The sequence below is a fragment of the Mixophyes fleayi genome, chromosome 9 (genome assembly GCF_038048845.1).
Source record: "Mixophyes fleayi isolate aMixFle1 chromosome 9, aMixFle1.hap1, whole genome shotgun sequence".
NCBI lineage: Eukaryota > Metazoa > Chordata > Amphibia > Anura > Limnodynastidae > Mixophyes > Mixophyes fleayi.
The window spans coordinates 105,367,257-105,390,860 of record NC_134410.1 but is presented as its reverse complement, the minus strand read 5'-3'; the positions used below and the strand labels follow the sequence as shown (position 1 = coordinate 105,390,860).

General features: G+C 38.9%; 1 protein-coding gene across 1 annotated transcript; it reads right to left on the bottom strand.

Annotated features, from left to right (window-relative positions):
- Window positions 1-1,559: 1,559 nt before the first annotated feature.
- On the bottom strand, window positions 1,560-21,611 carry ARPC5L (actin related protein 2/3 complex subunit 5 like). The gene is made up of 4 exons (XM_075184768.1): window positions 21,108-21,611; window positions 4,899-4,971; window positions 3,678-3,854; window positions 1,560-2,496 (listed from the first exon to the last, which is right to left on the bottom strand). Exons 1-4 carry the CDS (start codon window positions 21,251-21,253, stop codon window positions 2,434-2,436), a joined length of 459 nt encoding a protein of 152 aa, XP_075040869.1. The 5' UTR covers window positions 21,254-21,611; the 3' UTR covers window positions 1,560-2,433.
- Between the last annotated feature and the right edge of the window lie 1,993 nt (window positions 21,612-23,604).

Sequence of the window (23,604 nt, the reverse complement as noted above, 5' to 3'; positions counted from 1 at the left end):
GTGATGCCTACCAAGTGCTGCTATTTAAAAACTTCATTCAAAGGATGAGCAAATCCTGCTATATGTTTCAAAAAGTAATAATCTAAAATGTTGTTTTAGTAGAGTCAGCAATTAAAAGACAGTTCTTCATAGGGTTTCCTATTAACGGGCCTTTCCAAGACTTACAGTTGGATCATACCAATTATGATTATTGTTTTGTTTTGTATACTGTATCTCTGTATTCTCACTTCGGATTGTTTGTAACTCATGTTGTTGAAAATAAAGTTTAAAAAAAAAAAAAAAAAAAAAAAGACAGTTCTTGGCAAAACTTTGAAAATAGGTGTAAACACATCTGGTCTTAAGAGCGAATGTGTATGAAAATAAATAGAATGAAGAACTAATTTGATAAAAGATACTATAGCAAATGTATAAAAAAATAAATATCTGAGAGGTTAAATTAAAAAAACAACTCTCTCAAAATAAAACAACTTCCCTCTCCCCAACTAGTAAACTGTGGAGGTGCAGGGCCTGGTCTGCCACATTACAGGCTGTCGTAGCAGCCAATCAATGTTCTCGGAATAATTATAGTGAGCAGTATATAATGTTCTGCCGATCCCTTGAGAACTGTTAACCAGCTGAGGTTGGGGTGAGTACATACTAGTCTGGGACGGTGGAATTTGGGGGGGGGGGGGGGGGGCTTCTTTAGTATCCAGGAAAATGAAAGAGGCAATCATGATATTCACATACATACACAGTACTTGTAATTGTTTCCAGCAAGATATCCAACATGGTATACAGCTGATGTTACAAACCATTTTCTTTGCATTCAGAGTTAAAAATACAACTTTAAATATTATTCTGGATAGTCATGGGATGTTTTAATTACATATTTGTGATTGATACAACATTTTCTGTGGGCCAAATATTTAGGCTTTAATTTTAAAGTTGAGAACACAAAATGACATATTGCAGCCACAAGTAAACCCTCCAATTGACACTGACCAAAAAGGGAGGTTGCTTTAAATCATTCCTTCATTTTACTACAAACAAAACCATTTGCAATCAATGATCCAAGAGATTTATTGATGTAGCAGGCACTTAACAGATAATCCTTCTCTGGACAACAAACCCACATTCAGAGTTTTATAAAGCAGGACTGTCCAACTGATGGTGTAGAGCCCAATGCAGCCTGTGGACCCTTTGTCAGTGGTGCGCACACCAGATACTGGACAGGTCTGTTCTGCAGGAATATCCCAAGGTCTAACGTCCTGCTACTATGACAGCAACATTGCATGTTTAGGGGGGAGGAGGGTTTTTTTTCCTCTCTCTTTTAAGAGTATGCAAGGGCTCCTGCAGCTGCTCAGGGAACATACCTGATGAGACCGTCCCTCTCGTCTCATGTGCCGACTGCCAAGCAGAGTACAGAAGCTCTTGCAGGACAATACCGCGTACGTCAATGTATTGTTAGGTTGCGAAAAAATAAATATTCAGTGTGAGTGAAACATGCAATGTTGCTTCAAAAGGCCAAACATAATGTAAAAATACAGTCTCTCAATCAAGAACACAAAGATAAAACAAAATGATTTCATCACTTCACTCATGGAAGCTGTCAGTTTAATAAATTTTACAGGTGTCAGTAGAGCAGCGGGCACTGCAGGAGAGTGGTCATCTTTCTCCAGAACGCCACGGTCGGGACAAGAGGGAAAAAAACAAACAAAAAAAACACCATAACCACCCCCCCCAGCGATACTGCAGGTTTAACTTAGAAACAGCACAAACACATACCATATCTCCCCAACCACTACAGGCCTTAACCCTTTCTGTGCCGGAGAGGCTGGCACCAGATTGTGCTGCTGGCCGCTTCGGCAGAGAAAAGGGTCAACGCTATTATTTCAAGTAAGACCAAAATCAAGGAACTTCTAAAATCCTGTATATACAAGTTAACAAATAAAAAGCTACCAGTCGTATTTCGTTTCAATAGGTCATTTCTGCTCATATAACCTTACTCACATTTTTCTTCTATTGAGAACTCTTATGGTTGTAGAGGAGGGTAGATGTACGTTTCAGCATTGCTATTATTAATCAGGGCCACGGTGACAGCGTTTGTAGGTCTGAGCGGCCTCTTAGCTAGCTGCAACGCTCTGCTTGACCAGAATTTCATGGCATGTAATAAATTTCACCATTACCCCCCCATAACTCAAATTCCTCATCTTAGACGGTTAACATAGCATTGCCTTGCTAACAAGGACTGGTGCTTGGAACAAAATATACCCCCATAAACAAACATACATTCATGTCTCGTCCACAGTCAGTAATAAGAAGCATTCCCAATTGAATTTTCCAAAACAGTTTAATATATAGCACTCTGCAGACAGGCGGGCCTCTGCGTCCACTCTTCCTTCACTGCGCTGGAGCCCCGGAACATAAACTTCTGGATTCAGCTAATACAGTCTTTTACACAGTTTTTCGTGAGGTCAGAACTCGGACTATGGACCCAAGGCCTCCTATTACGAATGCCTGTGGGAAAGAGAGAAGATGTGAGTATCCGCTTATGGATTTCCAATGGAAGTCCAATTTTATTTACTTTACCTACTAGAGCTCTTCTTGGAGAAAGCCATACAGATTATTAATACACACAAAATAAAAAAAACAATCAATAATAATAGGTAAAAGTTTACAGCAACTATTTTATAAGCTCACATATCTGGAACCCATTGTTAGAACTTAGAGATACTGAATATTTCAAGAATCCACTGCCCACTCCACCCTCGAACATGATCCCTGCTCCCAAGATCTCACACTATTTATAGTCTGTATATCGGGATGTTTGATATGATACATGTCCGTTTGCATTTTTATATGTTTACATAGTGGTCAAAGTTTACATATAATGCTATACTACATTTGTCTTACTTTCATTTTACTTTTGTCTTCATCTTGTTTTGTTTCTTGTATATTGTGTTCTACTCTTTAATTCATCATTAAATATGATTACTTATGTGAAAGATAAGCAGATTACATGATCGGGAGCTTTTACTAATGGTAAGAGAGCTCCCAGGCATTTAACTGGCTAAGCTTTTACATAGCTTGTAATCACATCTCTGCCATCAGCCTGGACCGCTCTGAATGTTACGTTATTAAATTAGACTTTACAAATTAAAAGCAGTTTATGCCTGTAAAATATATACACAACGATGTTCAAATTAATACAGAGTAAACGCAATAAATGAACGGTTTTGTCCAAGTCCTGGTGACTCGGTTGCTATCTTTTGCCAGAAATGAGAAGGTAAGTCCGAGATACAAGAATAATTCAGTTGTATTATATCCAAACCACTTCAGGAAAATATTACATACAAAACATTTGGAAAACATCCCTTTTTAAATCTAACAAAATAAGATGGGACATATGGCCAGAAACCAACAAGGTGTTTTCACGTCAGGGAGAACATCTAAGCAAGCAAAAGATTAGGACCAATCATGCAGGTGAGTGACAAAGTACCTGCACCAGGCTACGTTCAAAACCTGGTATAAAATAAAACACTATCTATAAAGATTATATATATTTTAAGCAGATAGCGCCTTTAAACCAGGTCTATTCTCTGTTCGTTCTATACATTGCTATTTAGTTGTTGCAGCAATGATGATGTTGCGGTATGTCCAGAGATGATCTCTTTCTGGTCTAATATCAGCACACTAACCTTTTCGTGCCACTGTAGCAATATAGCGCTGCTGTTCTCTGTGGGCTTCTCAAACCCCTTGTAGATGTATTTCATAAGCAGGTCAATCCCACTTCGATCCAGTGTTTTTACTGCTTGATCAATCTCGTTGGTTTTGAACGACGTCAGGACCTTCAGTGCAATTGCCTGGGTTCGTTCCTAAGGGTAAATACATGCGGAGAGTCAGAAAGAAAGCAAAGCAATGACAATTATTTAGGTACAATACAAGAACAGACTACACTGCAAGATTATCATTCTTCAAGGGCAACCTTGCACTTTTCCTGCACTACTTAATCTCATTCAACTAGGCCTTCACAGGAAATATTTGCTGTATAGAAACAATGTTTCTTCAGTGACAATCTTCAAACAATTAAATGGTTATACTCAGACAGCAGTCCTTGCACTAGTTATATCAGTCCTGAGGCTGTCATACAGCTGTCATTTCTGCCCTCTGAATAGTTCAGCAAACAAAGTAACTAGTGGGTTAAAATAGAGGGAAACAACACTATACATTAATGAACGTTAATATTAAAACACACAAGTGATTCTAATATCTGTATAAACAGTGAGTTCTAGTGTCATCGCTTTAATGTTTATTAAGAAATCTTGAGTAGGACTGTGAATAACATTACCCTAACGGTTATGGATATTTGAGTCACCCCGGATATCTGACCTGTATAAAAGCTTGTCCTTGACTATTGCTACTGTAAATTATATTATCTCTTAAAAGGTTAGGGGGAGGATATTCCTATCATGTACAGTAATATGTTTTTCAGGTCACCAAAATACACTTTCCATATCCACAAACTGCACACCAGTATACCTTTATTAAAAGGGGACAAGCCACTTTTTAGTATAATAGTAATCTACTTTCATACTCGCATGTTTAAAATCCAGACACCAAAACTTGGGTTCTCCGGGGATTAGGTTATCATTTCCACCCACTACATCATTCTCCAGATAACTATGCTTAATCAATTATGAAATTAGGGTAAATAACCATCTCCGCATGCCAGGTTTAAAAATACAGTCAAATAGAGAAGTGCCTTTATTTTTAAATAAAAAAAAAAAAAAAAAATTCAAATAAAATACAAGTCAGTCAGTGTAATACAAGATGGCAGAATAGCTCAGGAGATTGTGGATAAATCAGAACCAGGTTACATATACTTGGTGCAGGAGAGAAATAAGACAGCGGGTTCTTACCTTCACTATTTGGTTTTTGGAGTTGACAGGAGAGTTCCGGAAGACAGCGTGGAAGGCACGGAGCAGGTCCCCTGTGCAGCAAGCAGTAAAGGATAATACAGAGAGTAGTGTCTGCTACTAATGACCAAGTAGGGATTTCAAAATCACAGCACTAGACAAAATGTTTGAAATTAGCGTTGTCTAGACACAAGCTACTTCCATGTAAGGCCTACATCTGTGCCTGCAAATTCACCTTCTCTCACTTGTGCATGGAACAAAGCAACCTGGAGGAGCCTGACCCATAGGGTACCACACAAAACACATTTTTACATACGCCTTCGGCACCTTAACATTATAAGTAAGCCAGAAATTTATTGTGGCTTCCAGCTGTTGTTAACAGGTCCAGTGTTCCCCCCAGCACCTATTTCCTGGCGTGCTCCATCCGGCTGTTTTTATTTGGCTTCTAGAGCCCAACAGATTCCCATTATAATATAATAAACCATTGTTTCTCCTATTATAACAGGCACTATGTGACCACTACAGCCAGCAGTGTGTGTTAGACCACTGACCATTAGTCTGACCAGTCCTATCAGGTGTGGGCAATAACCTCCAACATTTTTCATTATTATTGCAAAGTATTACAACAGTCCCCACCCGGATGGTTCTTAATGCCACCCGGCTGGCAAAATTTTCTGGGGAGAACACTTATCTGATCTCGTCATGGACGGTGGTATCGTCCCTACAGAGGGGCTTCTAGTTGAGTAATGGGAAGTTGCAAAGAGAAGCCAGTGCCACATTTAAACAGAATAATAAGACAAAACAGATAATAGCCTACTACCCCTGCTGTAAAGCTACAGAGTATATAACATAGTACAGGGTACACTGCACAGTTGTACAATGCAGTATGTAACAGGTGAACAGAGTAAGACATTCCTAAGCAAAGAATGCAATCAATGCGCATAGCATTCATCACAAAACAAGCATTTAGCAGTTTGCACAAGAGGTCAGGAGTCCTAGGTTACTTCTCCTGACACCAGCAGGAGAGAAAACAACATGTATGCGATAAGTGGCGACGGGACGTTGTGTCATGTGATGTTGAGACAAGGGACACAGTGGACACACAACACCTTAAGATGTCTATGTCCTCTCAGATAACGGCTGCCACTGTGAGCCGGATCGAAATTCAGCCAGTTTTACCAATAATTCTGAGCTATTATTTTCAACCTCACTAAGTAAAAATTTTACACACCATTACCATTAACATAATTTATATCAAAAACACTGCTAATAATTTCAGACAAAGAGTCAGAGAATTATTATAGGTGTAAACAATAAGTCGGAAGGTAAAACAAAAAACATAGCAAATTCTAAAAGTACTACAGTCCTAAATTACACTGTACACTAAGAAACACTTAAAACTGTGGAGCTATTAGGCACTAAAGTGAAACCATATAAAATTGGAAAAAAAAATACTATTCTATGTTAGGAAATACATGGAGTAAAATAGATTTTTATTAAGGCAAATATTAAAGGCTATGTCCAGTTTCAGACATGTTATTGTACAATTGTAATACTAAGCACCCCATTACTAGGTAACAGGGGTACCCTACATCTGCACCAGGGGACCAATGGGGAAGTAGGGCCAGTCCTCAATGTATCATGTATCCACTTCACTAACCCCCCACCCCCCTAGGTAAACCTTCATATTTTTTAAGGACAAGTCTGAACCCAAGCATAAATTTGAATTAAACAAAAAAATGGATTCGTAACACAGAACCAAACTGCACGTAGGGGTTCTGCAGCAATTATGGCTAGTTATGAGAGCACAGTTTCTGTCCTAGACAAAACTTTAAACTTCTTGTAACTTCCGGCTATTGATCTCTCCAATAGAGTTTGAAGGGGAAGGCAGTTATTCCATTAGGCCATTTAAATTTGGCTAGGTGACTGAAGCTCAGAGAAGTCTAAATACATAATAAAATAAAAATAAAAAAAAGGTATTTTGTGGATAATGTAAATTCATACGATTTACTGAACATATAGGACTAAAAACAAAATAAACCCTGTTTTAAATGGATATATTTTTATTTAATATTTTAATCAATACAAAGAGTGCATAAAATTCTACAAATGTCAAGAAATAAAATTCAAAATGCACAAACAATAAAAGAGCAAACTTGACACTACAGCATTTGCTGGTTAAACAACAAAAAATGTCCAAACTCACCATAATTGTATTACTTTTACTCAAAAGAATATTCTAAATAATTTTTTTTTCCAACAATTTGAACACACACTGATCAAAAAAATAAAACAAAAAGTAAAATATTTTTTGCGCATGCACAGTAACAAATTATATTATCATTCAGTCCTCCCACACACACAGTGATATGATTTTTTTTTCATGTAATGGTTAAACAGAATTCATACTAGTCTTAAAAAAATTCAAATGAATGTAAAAGATTGCTCGGAAAGACTATACTCGTGTGCTACACTTGAATCAGCCGTCAGAGTTTATCAAATATGGTCACACTACAAACAGACATCCCAGCCTGGTGGGCACCATAAGTGGTGGAACATAAATAATCCATGTGTCTGCGTCATGCAATTATAACGTGCAAGGTACAGATTGTCTGCTATATACAAACAAAGCATACATTCTTTTCTACCAATCCTTAAATGATTCATTAACCAGCGAAACTGACCCTTTCATTAAGCATGCAAAGTGTATCGTTCCTATGGCAAAGCAAAGGCATGAATAGAATTTCTAGTATTTGTCATAGTTTTAATTTTTAATTTTTTTAACTTCGGCCAAAATATATGAAAACTAAACCTTCAGCTTGATAATGTGAAAGAGCCATAAAACAAAGAAATAAGCCATAGAGAGGGGGGGGGGGGGGGAGTTGGTGTCATGAGGCATATTTGGTATAATCACCCCTAAACCCCAGTCCACAAATACATTGAAAAATGCATTGGAAAATATTTAGGGTTGCCAAATATAAGAGCTTTATTAGATGTTTGGCCTACGTATGTAAGACAAGGGTTATGTAAACCCCCACACTATGGCTACTTGCTTTGTTTATGGCTCAGTCACATGCATTTTTGGCCCAGCACAGTACTGGTAACAAAACCATCGCTGATATAGATTATGACAAATCTAATGTTACAAACATGCTATAATCTTTCCTGCTTTGTAAAAGGAGTACCGGGAAGTTTTGGGAGCAAGGTTTTGACAGAGGAAAGGTTATTAATTTCCCAAAAGCAGAGAAGTACATACTTACACACTGAGCTGCAGTAGGTGCTTTTGAAACGGAATTGGAACACTGTACAGAGAGCTACAGTAAACAGAGGGGTTGTTAAAAGCATAGGCAACTGTGAGCGTAGTGATTTTAATGTGGGGTGGGAAATGGAGATGAGAGAGGTAAACAGCTGCAAACGCAATAGAATGGAGAGTGACAGGCTTATGTCCTCGTGTGTTCATGCTTTGCAGTTCTTATTTTAGATAGGCCTAATGTGAATTTGTTTTGTTTAGAAGTATAACGCAATACACTGTAGGGATGAGCAGACAGATATTTTTAGGAGCATATGAACAGAGAGGGAGGTGTGGAGCATAAAATAAAACCCCACTTATTCATCTAGCAAGCTAATTAGCTGGTGTATAGGTAATCTGCCTTGTGGAAGACCCACCAAACCTTATTCCTAATATCGGTTTTTAAATAATACTAAAGAACAAAAAAATGTGTGTGGTCAGGTGGCTCTATTAGCAGTACTCTCTTAAGAAAATTTTTAGCTGACTGTTAATCTCCATATCCAGGACTATAAAGAATAAAAACTGCAGGTCACATTGAGATCCCGCAGTGCACTCCATCATTAAAGATAACATTTATAGATCAATGTATACTTTCTCAAAGCTGCATCGCAAAGTTATTTTAAAAAAAGAAAACGCCAATTTCTGCAAATCAGAATACTCTATCTGGACAGAAGTTCTATAAAAAGAGTGATAAACATTCCTCTTATATATGTGTAGGCAGACATGTAGGATTACTGAATGATTCCTTCTCTCTGCAGAAAACTACATGACTTAAGGGATAGAGAAAGATTATATTATATTATAATAATATATATATATATATATTCTATAATTTAACTTCAATTATGTGCAAACACCAAGCGCTTGTACAGAATTAACTTTTAACAGAAATTTGCTGCACAATACATGTCAATTGAAAACATAGCACATTTTCATTTGAGGTGTTAGAAATTTTAATTTGCGCGAAGCTCCCATGAAGTGTTAGGAAAACCTATTTTAAAGAAAGGAGTGCTTAAGGCAAAAGAAAAAAATGATTATGTATACACATGCAACATATATAGAAAGTCTAATTAAACAAGCTTGGATGGAATGACAAAAGTGGCAATATTATGAGAATACGTTAACTGCATGTCCACGGCAAGAAATGAGGGTTGAGGGTATAAAGAGGCAGGGGGTACCAATCCCCAAATTATAGTGGTGACTAGGACAATGAAACAGACCCCTCCTGCATTCTCTCTCACCAAGGCCAGCTTGCCCTAAATTACATTTTAATTTGGCTTATCTACTGCTGTAATGCTGACAAGATAATTAAAAACAGGTTTTGATTATGTAACCAGAGACATATTTGGAGCCTTTGAAATTCAGCAAATCAAAGACTGATCATTACAAAGCTGATGCCAAGGACAGACTTTCCACAACATTGAACATTAAACAACAATTTCACTTTATACTACTTATTTTCACAACAAATCACACATCCCATACTTGAACAGTTTAGGTCCCTCCCTTCGGACTCTTTCCTCCATGTCAAGAAAACCCTTGATGAAGGGAGGGCTCAATGTTCAGTAGTGGTTACTGTTGGACAAGTCCCCTCACTCCCACCCTACGGGTCATGCTGCTAATATAACATCTGAAAGCCCAAGTGCAGCAAATATTGGTGCTAGGACTGTCAAATGTGGACTGTAGCAGGTAGCTGCCTGTATGATCCGCTGCGGTAAGTTTTGCACATCATGTCCTTATTTGTGGAGGATTCATTTTATAGAACATAATATTAAAGAAATCCCAGGGGAGGGACCCCACTTTCAGGTCTAGGATGAGGGAGTTGGGGGGCAGTGGTGTGTTTCATTTTTAAAAGAACTTTTTCAGAAGTAGATTATTATTATTGTTGTTTTAATACTTATATTTAGATAACAGACCCATGGTCTATTATGCCTATTTTAATTCCTTTCCAATCTTTTATAATTAGACACTGTCCTGTGCCCCCCAACATAAGACTGCTGGTTTGTTATCTGTTCATAAAGTGATGTGGAGGATCCGTTACCTATGGGAGGGGTGACAACCCACCTGCCATAACTGGAGCGCTTGAAAGTTAATCCATTGCTTTAAGACTAAGTTCCCAAATAAACGCTTATGTTACCAATTGTTTAATGGCTGCTCGTAAAATAGACTAACTACACTCTTCAGCAACGCTACTATAGTAGTCACAAACACTTAGGCGCATGATGACATGAAATGCGCAATTTTCACGGGAATTAAAATACATAGAGCTACTTATGTTTTATACTGGTATATTCCCATGTCAGTAAGCATTAATAGCATGTCACTATTTGGGAGTGTTTCTATAAAGCCAAACTATGCTGCTAATAAGCATCAAGTTTACCCATAGTACTTCAATACTTGAAATAATGATCCAGCACCCAGTCAAGTGTTTAGCTACAAGCCTTGATTACTGCAGAACACCAATTATCCAAGTATAGTTTTATCATTGCAATCTACAAAATTTTTATTTGTTTAATGTAAGAATATGTCACATATAATCTGGTTCATTGTGAAAGGATGTGCTACTTTTTGCTATTCCAAAAGCCAACTGTTTCTTTATGTTTTGACATTAATAAAACACAACTTTGTACATTATCTGAACTTACACAGAATCCCAATATTGCAGATGAAATCGGGGCACCAGGCCCAATACCATAGCATGTGTGGTCCCTGACATAACTACCGTGTCAGGTAATGTTCCTATGGACATCAAGAAGATCATTATCGGGAATAGCTGAAAAGGAGGTCTGAGGATGAGCACTATCCCACTGTGTGTGCGGTTATCTTGTAACCATAACAACAGGTCTGTCAATCAACCCTTGGGTCAAGAAACAGGAACAGTCCAACACCAACAATAGTTAAATATAGCCACACATGTGGGTGGCCAAAAAGGAGATTTATTAAACATTCTAATAAGGAAAAGTGGAGGTGTTGCCCATAGCAACAAGTCAGAATGTACTAGAAAATTGATAGCTAGAATCTGATTGGTTGCTATGACATACACTTTTCCTTTTTAGAAGGTTTGATAATTTAGCCCTTGGTGTAGTTTATTGGCTTAAGTGGCCGGATCACTTCGGACTTCATTGCAGCTTGTTAGGGTAGTCAGAAGATGACAGTGCACACAGAGCAGTCCTCTACTGCCAAGCCCAATAATGATCTCATCAACTATAACACGATCATACCTGACATCACAATCATTTTGCGTCAACTGCCACATATCCATTGCAATAACACAGTGTGTGGCCAGCTTTAGTCTTCTCTACCAACATAAGAACCACATGTAAATTACTATTGATGGTCTGAATGAATTGAAGCCAAGAGGCTTCTTCCCCCGTTGTTACATTTATCATCATTTAATATATCTGCAAGGTAGAAAATTAAGAAAAACTTTAAAGCAACACTAAAAATTGCAAGTGAAAAGAATGCATCACAATGACATTCATTAGTACACAGCATGCAAGAAAAGGTACTATTGAGTTATAACTGCCTTCAACTAGTCTATCCAACATATCGCCATGGTTCCAAGACAATGGTTCCCAACCATCTGGGGACATGAAACACCAGCTGATATCTACCATTCTAATCACTTCAAGGACCACTACTGTTCAAACTGTACTAAATTTAAATGTTATTATAAGATAGCCAATCATAATTATTTTCCTTTACAATCAAAATGATGTTTCCATATCATCTGCATTGCACATTTAAACTTATTTTAACACAGTTCTCACAGAACATGGCACTTTCTCATGACACTTAAATGTGCCTAAAAAACTGGTTTCAAGGATGGTCACCCATGGCGATTTAGTTGAGAAATTTGATCCTTTTAGATCAAACTGGCCAAAAATTAGTTTGGGGGTGTTTGAGTGTATTTTTTGGCTTGGATTTCATGCCACCCTACCCTATAGGTCAGACATGTGCCAAATATGGGAGATTGTTGTCACATGCAGTGAGTGACCACTTCCTACCAGAAAATCCTGCAGTTACTTTAATGTTGCCATAGGTCTCTTGGTAGCCACCCCAAGGAGTTTTCTCCTTGCCCAGTCATCGCCTTTGGAGGGATGTCCTGGATTCTTGACAATTTCCCTATTGTGCCCAATTTCTCCACTTATTAATGATGATATTCACTGTTCCCTGGTACTTGTAATGCCTTTGAAATTCTTTTAGAACCCTCTCCTGATTTGGACCTTTCAACAATGAGATCCCGCAGATCTTTGGAAAGCTTCTTGCGGACCATGGAAAATGGCAACTAAACCCAACAGGAACGGCGGATATTTGTTTGGAGTTAATCACAATCACTTTCACTGCTGGCAGACTTATGCTAATTACCTCTGTACATGAATGTGATTGGCTAACTCTGAACACAGACAAAAGGCCCGTTATGAAATGGTCTGCACGTTTATGCATCCAGGGTATACTAGTTTTTTATTTTCACCTATTCTGTCTATTTTTCACATGCATTTTGTTAGCGGGAAGGTCTTCGATTAAAGACTGAAAAAGGACTGACAGGGTTTATCCCGATTACAGATTTGACATCACAAACACCTGCAATTTCAACTTTTTTTTATATCTCCTGAACCCTGTGTAAGTGTTACAAAGCAAATTGCTTTTTTCTACCTCTTCCGTGCTTTGTAGCCATATTTATAAAAAAAAGAATGTTAGTCTCCAAATACAATTATATGAAATGCAGAGTAAAGCGCTGAGCTTTATCAAATCCCAGGGCAACGGAAATAAAACAACCTCTTCAATTGTCATGTAAAAAGGCTTTGAATAGACTGCTTGGATTGAAAACTGACTTTGTAAGACATTGCAGAAAGAAGTTGTTAGGTAAAGTAAAACTGCTAGTGGAGAACCCCATAGTTTCATCTCACTTTTAATATTACGAATGGGAAATGAATGTGGTGTGCCACAGTACGTTGACAACACATGTTAACATAGTAAAATATATAGGATAACTTGTTAAATTGGTGCAGACACCGGTTAAAATAGACTGATAAGAGCAAAGTGTTAGCATCTTAGTTATTTTCCTTCAACCCTGCTAGAACACTGCCAATGCCCCCGTTTATGAATTAACCAATCTGTACAGCACATTTCTGTTAGCAATAAGACTGCTAGCCAATTACTAAGCCTCAGTGCTTCTAAACTACACAAAGTGATGCAAGACAGAGAAGCTCCACACTCCTTAACATCAGCGGTCAATAAATAAGACAGCATACTGGAGAAATTCATAAACACTATTTCAAATAAAATACCAAGGCTGGCATATATCATCATCATCACCATTTATTTATATAGCACCACTGATTCCGCAGCGCTGTACAGAGAACTCACTCACATCACTCCCTGCCCCACTGGAGCTCACAGTCTAAATTCCCTAACACACATACACAGAGAGAGACAGAGAGAGACTAGGGTCAATTTGATAGCAATTAATTAACCTACTAGTATGTTTTTGGAGTGTGGGAAGAAACCGGAGCACCCGGAGGAAACCCACGCAAACACAGGGAGAACATTCAAACTTCACACAGATAAGGCCATGGTCGGGAATTTAACTCATGATCCCAGTGCTGTAAGACAGAAGTGCTAACCACTTAGCTTATATATATATATATATATATATATATAAAATATAAATGTCTAGTGGCGTGTGTTAGTCTGTCTGTGTGTGTGTAAAAAAAAAAAAAACAAGCTGCAGCGCCACCTGCTGGGCAGAGTTATACACTGACCTATATATTTCTTGAAGGAGAAGTGACAGTTGGGAGTGGTTGGTGGTTGCCGGGGGTGACAGTGGGGAGTTTTTAACACCTTAAGTAGCTTGATTTGACTAGAATGCATAAGTATCATGCACAGGTTAACTGACCTACTAAATTCTTAGTGTGTGTGGAAAAAAAACCTCAAAAAGGGCTGAAATTTGGTATACTGACATTATTGACGAGTTGAGGGGTCAAACCCATTTTCGTGAGGTAATTTTACCTCATGAACACACATGTGTACAGTGGCGGATCCAGGGGGGTGCGATCGGGGCAATCTCCCCCCCTAGCAGGGGTTTGCTGCCGACGGCTGCACAGTATGGGCAGGTCCGTTTGGCAGTGACAGTGTGCTGCCCGGCTGCTCTGATTGTGTTTTAAACACACTGTCCCTGCCTGTCACTGCCGAGCGGACCTGCCCATACTGTGCAGCCCCCGGCAGCCTCAGAAGTCGGAAAGGGGGCGGGGCCTATATCGCTCGCCCTAACATCCCCCCCGGGGAACAAACATTTTCTAGATCCGCCCCTGCATGTGTAGCGGCGTGTGTTAGTGTGTGTGTGGAAAAAACTATTTTCTCAGAAAGGGCTCATCCGAATGACCTGAAATTTGGTATACTGACATTATTTGACAAAAAAATGCATGAGTATCATGCACGGGTTTTATATATATATATATATATATATATATATATATATATATATATATATATATATATATATAGAAAGGTACAGTTCAAGTGTGATGTTAAAACCCGTGTGAGGAGAATATAAGCCACATCTTACCAGAACACCACTCCCTAACCACTATGTTTCATTCACACAGACGGTTCACCACACATTTTGTTTTAGTTCTGAAAAAATGAGCTGCAAACTGAGGTAACGGACACGGTTTATACAAGGTTAGAGTTGCCCTGCAATGCCATCCACACAGGGAAATCTGTGTATTTTGAGGGATAACCTTCATAACGAGAAATGGGATATTCATTGAAATGCCAGCAAAGTCATTCAGAAACTTCTGCACTAGCAGATTATATTCAACAAAACACTGAATTCTTGTCATGCATCATAAAAAAAAAACCCAAAACACACATAGTTGCTTTTTACAACATAAATGCTATAATGTGACAGGAATTCAGTGTTTCCTATTGAATATTACGTGCTGGTAATCATGCAAAACAGTTTCTGAACACTTATTACTGAGCCAAGACCCACATCCATAATTAAAATGCCAGTACCACAACACATTTGACTATACATACATACAAAACATACATACATGCTATACACGCATATAGATGTATGTATAGCGTTGATTGCATTGAGTCAGAGTTCAGCTTACTTCATGGTGAACGGAGTACAAACATCACTTGCAGTTCACATGATATTAAGCAGTCAGTTTACTTTAACTTACCAGATTTAATATATGCATGTTCCACAGAAGTTAAGATATTTGGGAACAGTATATTGTCGTCTACTTGACAAAAAAAAAAAAGCAGCTTGCTTTGTAATGCTAACTTTAACAGCTGGTTCTGTTTAACAATGGAAGATCAGGAGTGCAGAGGTAAAATTACTCACTGCAAGTATATACTACAAAAATATCAGAAACATTTTATTCAACCCAATGCAGAGATGTTGAATCCTGCAAAGCAGCTACACTAGGAGTCAGAGTGAGTTAACCATGAAATGTAAAACAACAAGCTTCATCCTTATCTGAAATCTCTAGTTACTGCTCTGGTAATACTAGGGTAAACAGCACTTCCTGTTGTTGCTCAAACATCATGCAAAAATTCATATGCATTTCAGGTATGAAAGGCTAGAGACAGCTATTCTAACACGTTTACATCATGAGCTATTGTCAACCTCCCCCTCAACAGCATCATAAGTCATGTATTAACTGCAAAACTGCTGTACAAATGGAACCTAGTTTTGCAAGGAAGCCAATCGGATCTACGGACCAAGATGACATCATCTTCAAGGGTGAAAGGCTTTCATCAGCCAATGGAACAGTACACTTGATATAAGGAACCTTCACATGAAAGATCACTTAATGATGATTATTCAATTTACCCATACAAATAGTGATACAATTGTTTTCAACTATTGGGCTATGCAAATTTTCAAATGGATATGAACATGTTTCTAAATAAACTTTTTGGGGGTTATTCAATTGTTCCAAAGTTCGAGCGCGGAAAAAATATTACCGTATTAACGGTTTTTCCGCACAGGATTACCGTAATAACGGTAATCCTGCGCGGTCCGCAGGTTTTTCGGAAATCCCGCGGACAATTGAGTATACCCCTTTGACTGATCTCACCTAATAGGTTTGCATCAAGAGTAAAATATTATTGCACATGTGGTCAACTTTAGTAAACAGTTGTCTATTTGAAGTTCTTCTGAAAAGAAAAAAAAAAAAACTTCCTGAAAAGAAAAATATATACTTAAAGATAAAAGTATGGATAAATGAAGAAATATGACTCCACAAACTGTACTTTGCACTTTTTTAAAGCAAAATTGTTATTCAATACAATGGGGAACAGGAAAAAAGTTTGAAAGGAAAAAAGGCGACGTTCCCCATAGCAACCAATCAGTTGTTTAGTTTCATTTTAAAAACTGCAACAGAAAAGTGAAAGCCTTTCAGCTCCATAAATGTGATTTTTAAATGTGGAAAAAGCTTGCCATTTATTTCCTTTGCTAAGCTTTCTTGCCAATATATTTCTATCTCTGGGCAAATTATAGTCACTAGCTAATCCTCTATAGCAAAAGTAACATCTGTATCTTAAAGAATACAGTCGTAAAATAAAAAAGAAAGAAAAAGAAAAAAAAGGAGGGGATAGTGATACAAATGCTAACTTTTCATTATATCCAACTACTATAAAATGCAATGAAATTCAATTTGGCAGTGATGGGCAACAGACAGGTTGTATGCGGGTCTCTGAGCCTTCACCTGCAGCCTCCAACTCCTTTCTGCCTTATTGGCAGATGTGCTTGTTATAGCATGTAGCACTTATTTAAAATGCCTGCTGATATGTTATTACACAAGAGTCTCATTCTTTTATTAAATGTATTATTTTAACTTATTACTAAAATTAAGGAAAGTGTGCAGCCCTTTTTAAAGTTGGAGAGCCGCACCATGCGGCCCGCAGAGTGTGCCAGGTTGCCCGTCACTGCCAGTGATGACCAACAGGCAGCCCCAGGGTTGAGCCGGCCCTATTGAAGGACAGAGTGTGGCACCATGAGATCCCTTAAGTGTATCCGGTTGCCTATCACTGTTCTAAATTATACTACAGAAATGACAGCTAGGGGTAAATGTATCAAGCTGAGAGTTTTCCGGCGGGTTTGAAAAGTGAAGATGTTGCCTATAGCAACCAATCAGATTCTAGCTATTATTTTGTAGAATGCACTAAATAAATGATAGCTAGAATCGGATTTGTTTTTAAACCCGCCGGAAAACTCTCAGCTTGATATATTTACTCCCTAGAATCCGATTACTTGCGATGGATAACACCTTCTTTTCTAACCAGGTACATGTCCATCATATTGGCAATTGCTTCTTGTTAAGTCTTTCAATATTTTTTTTTTATTTAATTAGAATTCCTAGCTGTCTTATCAGAAACATGGAAGTAGATATTGAAAGACTTTTAACAAGAAGCAATTGCCAATATGACGGACATCATCATTTATTTATATAGCGCCACTAATTCCGCAGCGCTGTACAGAGAACTGATTCACATCAGTTCCTGCCCCATTGGAGCTTACAGTCTAAATTCCCTAACATACACAGACACAGAGAGAGAGAGACTAGGGTCAATTTGATAGGAGCCAATTAACCTACTAGTATTTTTTGGGCAGCACGGTGGCTCAGTGGTTAGCACTTCTGCCTCACAGCGCTGGGGTCATGAGTTTGATTCATGACCATGGCCTTATCTGTGTGGAGTTTGTATGTTCCCTGTGTTTGCGTGGGTTTCCTCCCACAATCCAAATATATACTAGTAGGTTAATTGGCTCCTATCAAATTGACCCTAGTCTGTGTGTGTGTCTGTGTATGTTAGGAAATTTAGACTGTAAGCTCCAATGGGGCAGGAACTGATGTGAATGAGTTCTCTGTACAGCGCTGCGGAATTAGTGGCGCTATATAAATAAATTATGATGATGATGTCCGTCATATTGGCAATTGCTTCTTTTTAAAAGTCTTTCAATATCTACTTCCATGGTTCTGATAAGACAGCTAGGAATTCTAATTAAATAAAAAAAAAATATTGCAATATTCTTTTTTCAATTACTGGAACAAATATATTAGATGAAAGCAAAAAAGCTTAAGGGACGTTTGCTATGTCTTGTATAGCAATGAACGGTTGTATTGAACCACTGCACACAGCAGGCTTAATACTTCTCAAGGGAAAACAAATGTCACTTCAAACTGGGCGCCCAGTCACAGACCTATTTTTAGTACCTATATACGGTGCGGAGGCCAGTGCACTTCTAAAATAGGGAATTAGGAACAAAACTCCGATCTGACAGCACAGCCAGTATGTATAAACCAGAGCACAGCTACCGTTAAAATAATAACTGCAAAAGTACACAGAAAGAATGCAAGGAAAATTTGCAGTGAGTTGTGGGACGGAGGGCAGATCCTCCATGCAAACTGACAATACTAAGTAAACATGTATGTATAACATCAGACTCTTCTTAACACAGCAAATCAACTTCATTTAAAATCACAGGATCAGACAGCAGGAGTTTTACATATCAAACTGTACTGTCTGAACTTGGGAATGTATCAATTAAAGTATAGATGTAAATGATTTAAAAACTCTTTAGCGCCAAGATTTGAGTACAACTATAACATGTAATATGCATTAGTCTGAATACTACACATTACTCTAAGAGCTTATCATTTTAATGAAGAGAAAATAACCCCTCTCTGAAACCGTTTATTTGATTTGAGAACTCTTTTTTTCTTAGTTATCCTCCATTCTGGTCCCTCCCTTGGATTATTTAATCCTGCTCTACGTCTACCCACATACTATATACCGATTTAATTTGTAAGTGTTCACTTATACAAAGATATCGTGAGACGTCAGACGTGAGCTGCATGGTTACAAGCATCGTAATGTGGGCATAATTTTGCCAGCCAGGTGGCATTAAGAAGCAGCCGGGTGGGGGAGGTTGTGATGCTTTGCAATAATAATGAAAAATGTTGGAGGTTATTGCTCACACCTGCCAGGACTGGTCACACTGGTGGTCAGTGGTCTAACACACACTGCTGGCTGTAGTGGTCACTTAGTGCCTGCTCTAATAGGAGAAACAATGGTTTATTCTGTTATAATAGGACTCTGTTGGGCCGGATAGCAAGTAAAAACAGCTAGGTGGAGTACCCGGGAAATAGGTACTGTGGAGAACACAAACTTAGAACACTGAACCAGAGAGCTATGACTATGTGGTATTTGCAGACAACACTTTTTGTGTAGCAGACTCAAAACGGGAGGGGAAAAAAATTTACAGTCTTAAACCTGAGTAGTTAGAAAATTGGTTTTAATCCAATTAATATATTATGCATTTTACAGGTAGTATGTACTGTTTTAACCAGGTGAATGAAAACTTTTAAAGAAATGTGACAATACTGTACATAGTCTTAAAGAGAGCATATGGAAAGCTCAGCATAAATTAATGGAAATTATCAAGTCAAATTTTATTGGCGTTAGAAAACAGCCATGATTGGTCCATCATAAGTAATCAGAAGAGAATCCATTTTGCAAACAGCAAAAGATGAGCAACCTGTATGAACAACAAGCAAATGACGGCATCTTTATATTGTGGCCACAGTAGCTTCATAAACCTAGGAGGAATATAGCTCTCTCATGACTAAACAAGACAGTCTCTTTTACAACCCATTCAAGTCAAACATAAACTGGGTGTGGTGGGTGAGAGCCCTTAGTTATTGATGTTACTCCCATGCCAGTGGCAGACAAAGACGTTCATTCAGCAAGGGTGCATGAGAACGTATGCACTACTAAAATTTGGGGTAGCTCTATGCATCTAAAGCATCTCATGTACCTGTAGAAACCAATTCCCTCTTTTTTCAACTTCAAAAAATAGTGTATTTTAATACCACCTCCGAAGTCAAGTATTTATTGTACAATAAAAAATTGTAAAAAATAAATAAATCTGTTAATCTTATACTAAAAATAAGCTAGGAAATAAAAGTGACAGTACATAATGCATTACAACTCACATACACATTGCCATGTGTTCCTTCCACAGAAAGGAGAAATCATCTTAATTTTGTTATAATTTGCTTAACAATCAATCTTACAAAAAGGGCTTGTAGAAGTGATACTTTAGAATACCGGTAGGCAAACCATGGATCTCCAACTATTGATGAACTACAAATTCCTGCATGCCCCACCAGTGCTTGCTGAAACTTGCAGTTTCACAGTGGAGAACCTTAAATCGTCAACCTCTGCTTTAGGTCGTAATTAAGGATTAACCAATGCAACTGTCAGAGAACAAGGGTTAAAATGTGTATTTCTGTATCAGACACATTAGAGCACACAGCAAGACCTGTTTTGGGCTCTGTCAAACAACTCACTTGTCTACTGTATATCACAACCTGAGCGAGTGGTTAAAGCAATATCCACCAGGTAACTTTATAAGGTCTAACTCTAACCCAGTGAATCCCAAACTTTCTCAGTCCAAGGCACCCTTAGAGGTCCTCCATCATTTTTTTCAAGGTACCTCTAAGCCAAAATAATTACCAAGTAGTCCCCTGCCTTGCTTACCACTGGCCCTGGCTGTGGCACCCCTGTGAGATTGACATGGCACCCCAGGGAGCCCCGGCGCACAGTTTGGGAACCACTGCTCTAACCCCTTGTAGTGAGGCTTTAATACAACCATAGTATGGAACCTGGAGGGCTCCTGGGTGCAGTTATTTTAAAGTATTTTCCTCAAAAGCTACTTTACCCATTAAGGTCTATTTGCTTAGATCCCAAGGTCTGTGGTTACACCTGCTCTGCTGCATTGTCTCCCATGTAATGTCCACAGCCATCCTACCTACCAGGGATACATGTGTACCAGCCTGGCTGGTTATAGGAGATACCTAGTGATGCCCAGTGATGCCCACTCCCAGCCAGAAGGATATTGCCTGATCAGACCGTCCACCTCTCCCTCGTCCGGTCCCTGGGGCTCTGCCGGCTCTTCCTGCAGCTGATCGTCCACAAACTTGTTCTCGTCGTATTCATCGATGTCCACCTTGCGGAACCGCGACGACAATGTGTTCTTGGCCATGGCGGGGAGCCCGGGGGTGACCAGAGCCGGGAGGGGGTGTGACACCTGGAGGGGAGGGAGGGGGGATTGTCGCGGGGGTGTAGTGGGGGTGACGAGCCCTGGTGGCGGTAATATAAAAGGACAGTGGCGGTAGAACTGGGGTGACAGATGAGGGTGAGAGTGGCCAGGCAGAATGGGGTGACTGGAGACACCACGCTGACCCGAGTGACGGCACACGGTGGGGGGGGGAAGGGTGTCGGGGGTGACACGGAGGGAGGTGGCGGCTCTCGTCGCTGTCACGGGCTTTCCGTCCCTGTCCGCCCGGCTCCCTCCGCTTCCGGTGACTCCGGCGGGCGGAGAGTGCAAAGGAACCGGAAACGCATCAGCGACCCCACGGAGGGAGGGAGAAGCAACATGGCGGATGCTTGTTGCTTAGCAACTGCGGGCCGGTGTCCTGACGGCCGAGACTGAGAGCCTGAGCTATGGACCAGACAGAACATAGGGGGACGTGGTTCATAGGAATATTATCTGAGTAGCCTGTTCAGTTCTGTGATTGCTGATTGTTGTACTCTCTGTTGTTATAAATTAAAAAATAAAATAATATTATCTAGCATCACAAAGCAGGTTGTGGTCTAATTATTCTTCATATTGGAAATAACTTTTTTTTTTGCTTACTGTAGTAACTTTTATAAAATTGTTTTACACCAGACAGATAAGGCGTTGTGTTGGAATAAATATATTTTAAGACTGTTATATAGAGGAAAATAAATATAATTAAGGGAAATTATTTAAAACTTGTGACTTTTACACAGTTCAACAAGCAAATATACGAATGCGCTCAATGACGGACTGGGTACAGAGTACAGACTACAGAATGTCCCACCAACTTTTTATGCTGATCAATTTTACATGCGATCGATGGTCCGATCGCTCGATCCATGGACTGCATACACACTAGCCTTGTTTTAGACGATAAAGGGAAGAGCGGACATCCCTTTAGCAACTTTTTACAGCCATGTTGTCGTGAGCAATGACTGTAATTTCAGAAGTATATGAGGAAGTATCGGAGGATTGTCTGGATCGGTCGGAAGTTTATACACACTACACAACGGAAACGAGATTGGAACGAAAATATTAAACGGTACGACCAACCAAATGAGGCGACAATCGTCCATTTGGGCAGACCATCTCGACCATCGTGTCACTACGCACACTGACCCGACTTTTGAACGAGTGGTCGTATGTTGGCTGGTTGAGCCGATTATTAGGCAAAAACCCTGTAGTGTGTACCTGGCTTAAGTGATACAATTGCAGCAGCAGTGGGACCACGGGATCCCTCCTTGAACAGATAAATTGACATATAAGGAGTCCAAATTGCACTCACAAAGTTAAATGGAGAAAAAGACTTAAATGCAAGATAGATATACTGGATATTATTATCATAAACAAATAGTAAATGCAAATGTCAAGAAGAACACACTGATGTGAAATAACTAATCTCTGAAAGATCCATATGGAGAAAACAGTACATCTATATCACTGAATATCACATAATAAAAACAAAAACAGTTAGTTCAAGCCCATTAATTTACCTAAAACATAATAATGGGCCTATTTTTGATTGAAAAAGTAGCTTTATTTGTATAAAGTACAAAAAAAACAGGTCATACGTTTCATTCAAGTGTACACAGTACACCGTAATACATGATCATGCATACATTTTAGTACAATACAGGGCATAAAGTACAAGACATGACATCCTACACTATATACATCAAGTACTGCACTAACCATTCAAACTTTAAACCGGATCACAGTACAATAAAATAACATTGGATGTGAGGGGGGCCTATTGTATAATTAACGTGGTTTTACATAGAAACATAGAATTTGACGGCTGATAAGAACCACTTGGCCTATCTAGACTGCCCATTTTTTAACCTATGGTAACCTCCAACCTTATTGAATTCTTATTTCTATTTAAGGATATCCTTTTGTCTATCCCAAGCATGTATAAATTAATATAGTGTATTAGCCTCTACCACCTCTAATGATAGGATATTCCACTTATCCACTACCCTTTTTGCCCTGTTAATTATCATCTGTCATCGCAACGATGCCAGATGACATTTCGCAGCAGTTTAATATAAAAGTCACGTCGGGACAATGCTTCCAATAGGAGGCTTCCCCAGCAATTACTTTTTTTTTAATAAAGACTCCAGGTTCTAAGAGCAGGGGAGAGTAGCAAAGCTGCCGGAGAGGGATCCGAAGAGCTCTCTCCTGCGATGCTCTCCCCATAGGATGAAATAGCGTCAACCATCGGGGTCAAGCTCCAAAAAGCTACGCTTTTCGATTAGTGGAATGCCACAGAG

Excerpts from the sequence above, each read along its gene's own strand:
- ARPC5L (XM_075184768.1), bottom strand. The coding sequence starts at position 21,253 with ATGGCCAAGAACACATTGTCGTCGCGGTTCCGCAAGGTGGACATCGAT. Across the intron at positions 3,855-4,898 it reads CCAAAAACCAAATAGTGAAG|GAACGAACCCAGGCAATTGC; the intron begins GTAAGAACCCGC and ends ATTTACCCTTAG. Across the intron at positions 2,497-3,677 it reads TGCTACAGTGGCACGAAAAG|GCATTCGTAATAGGAGGCCT; the intron begins GTTAGTGTGCTG and ends TCTTTCCCACAG.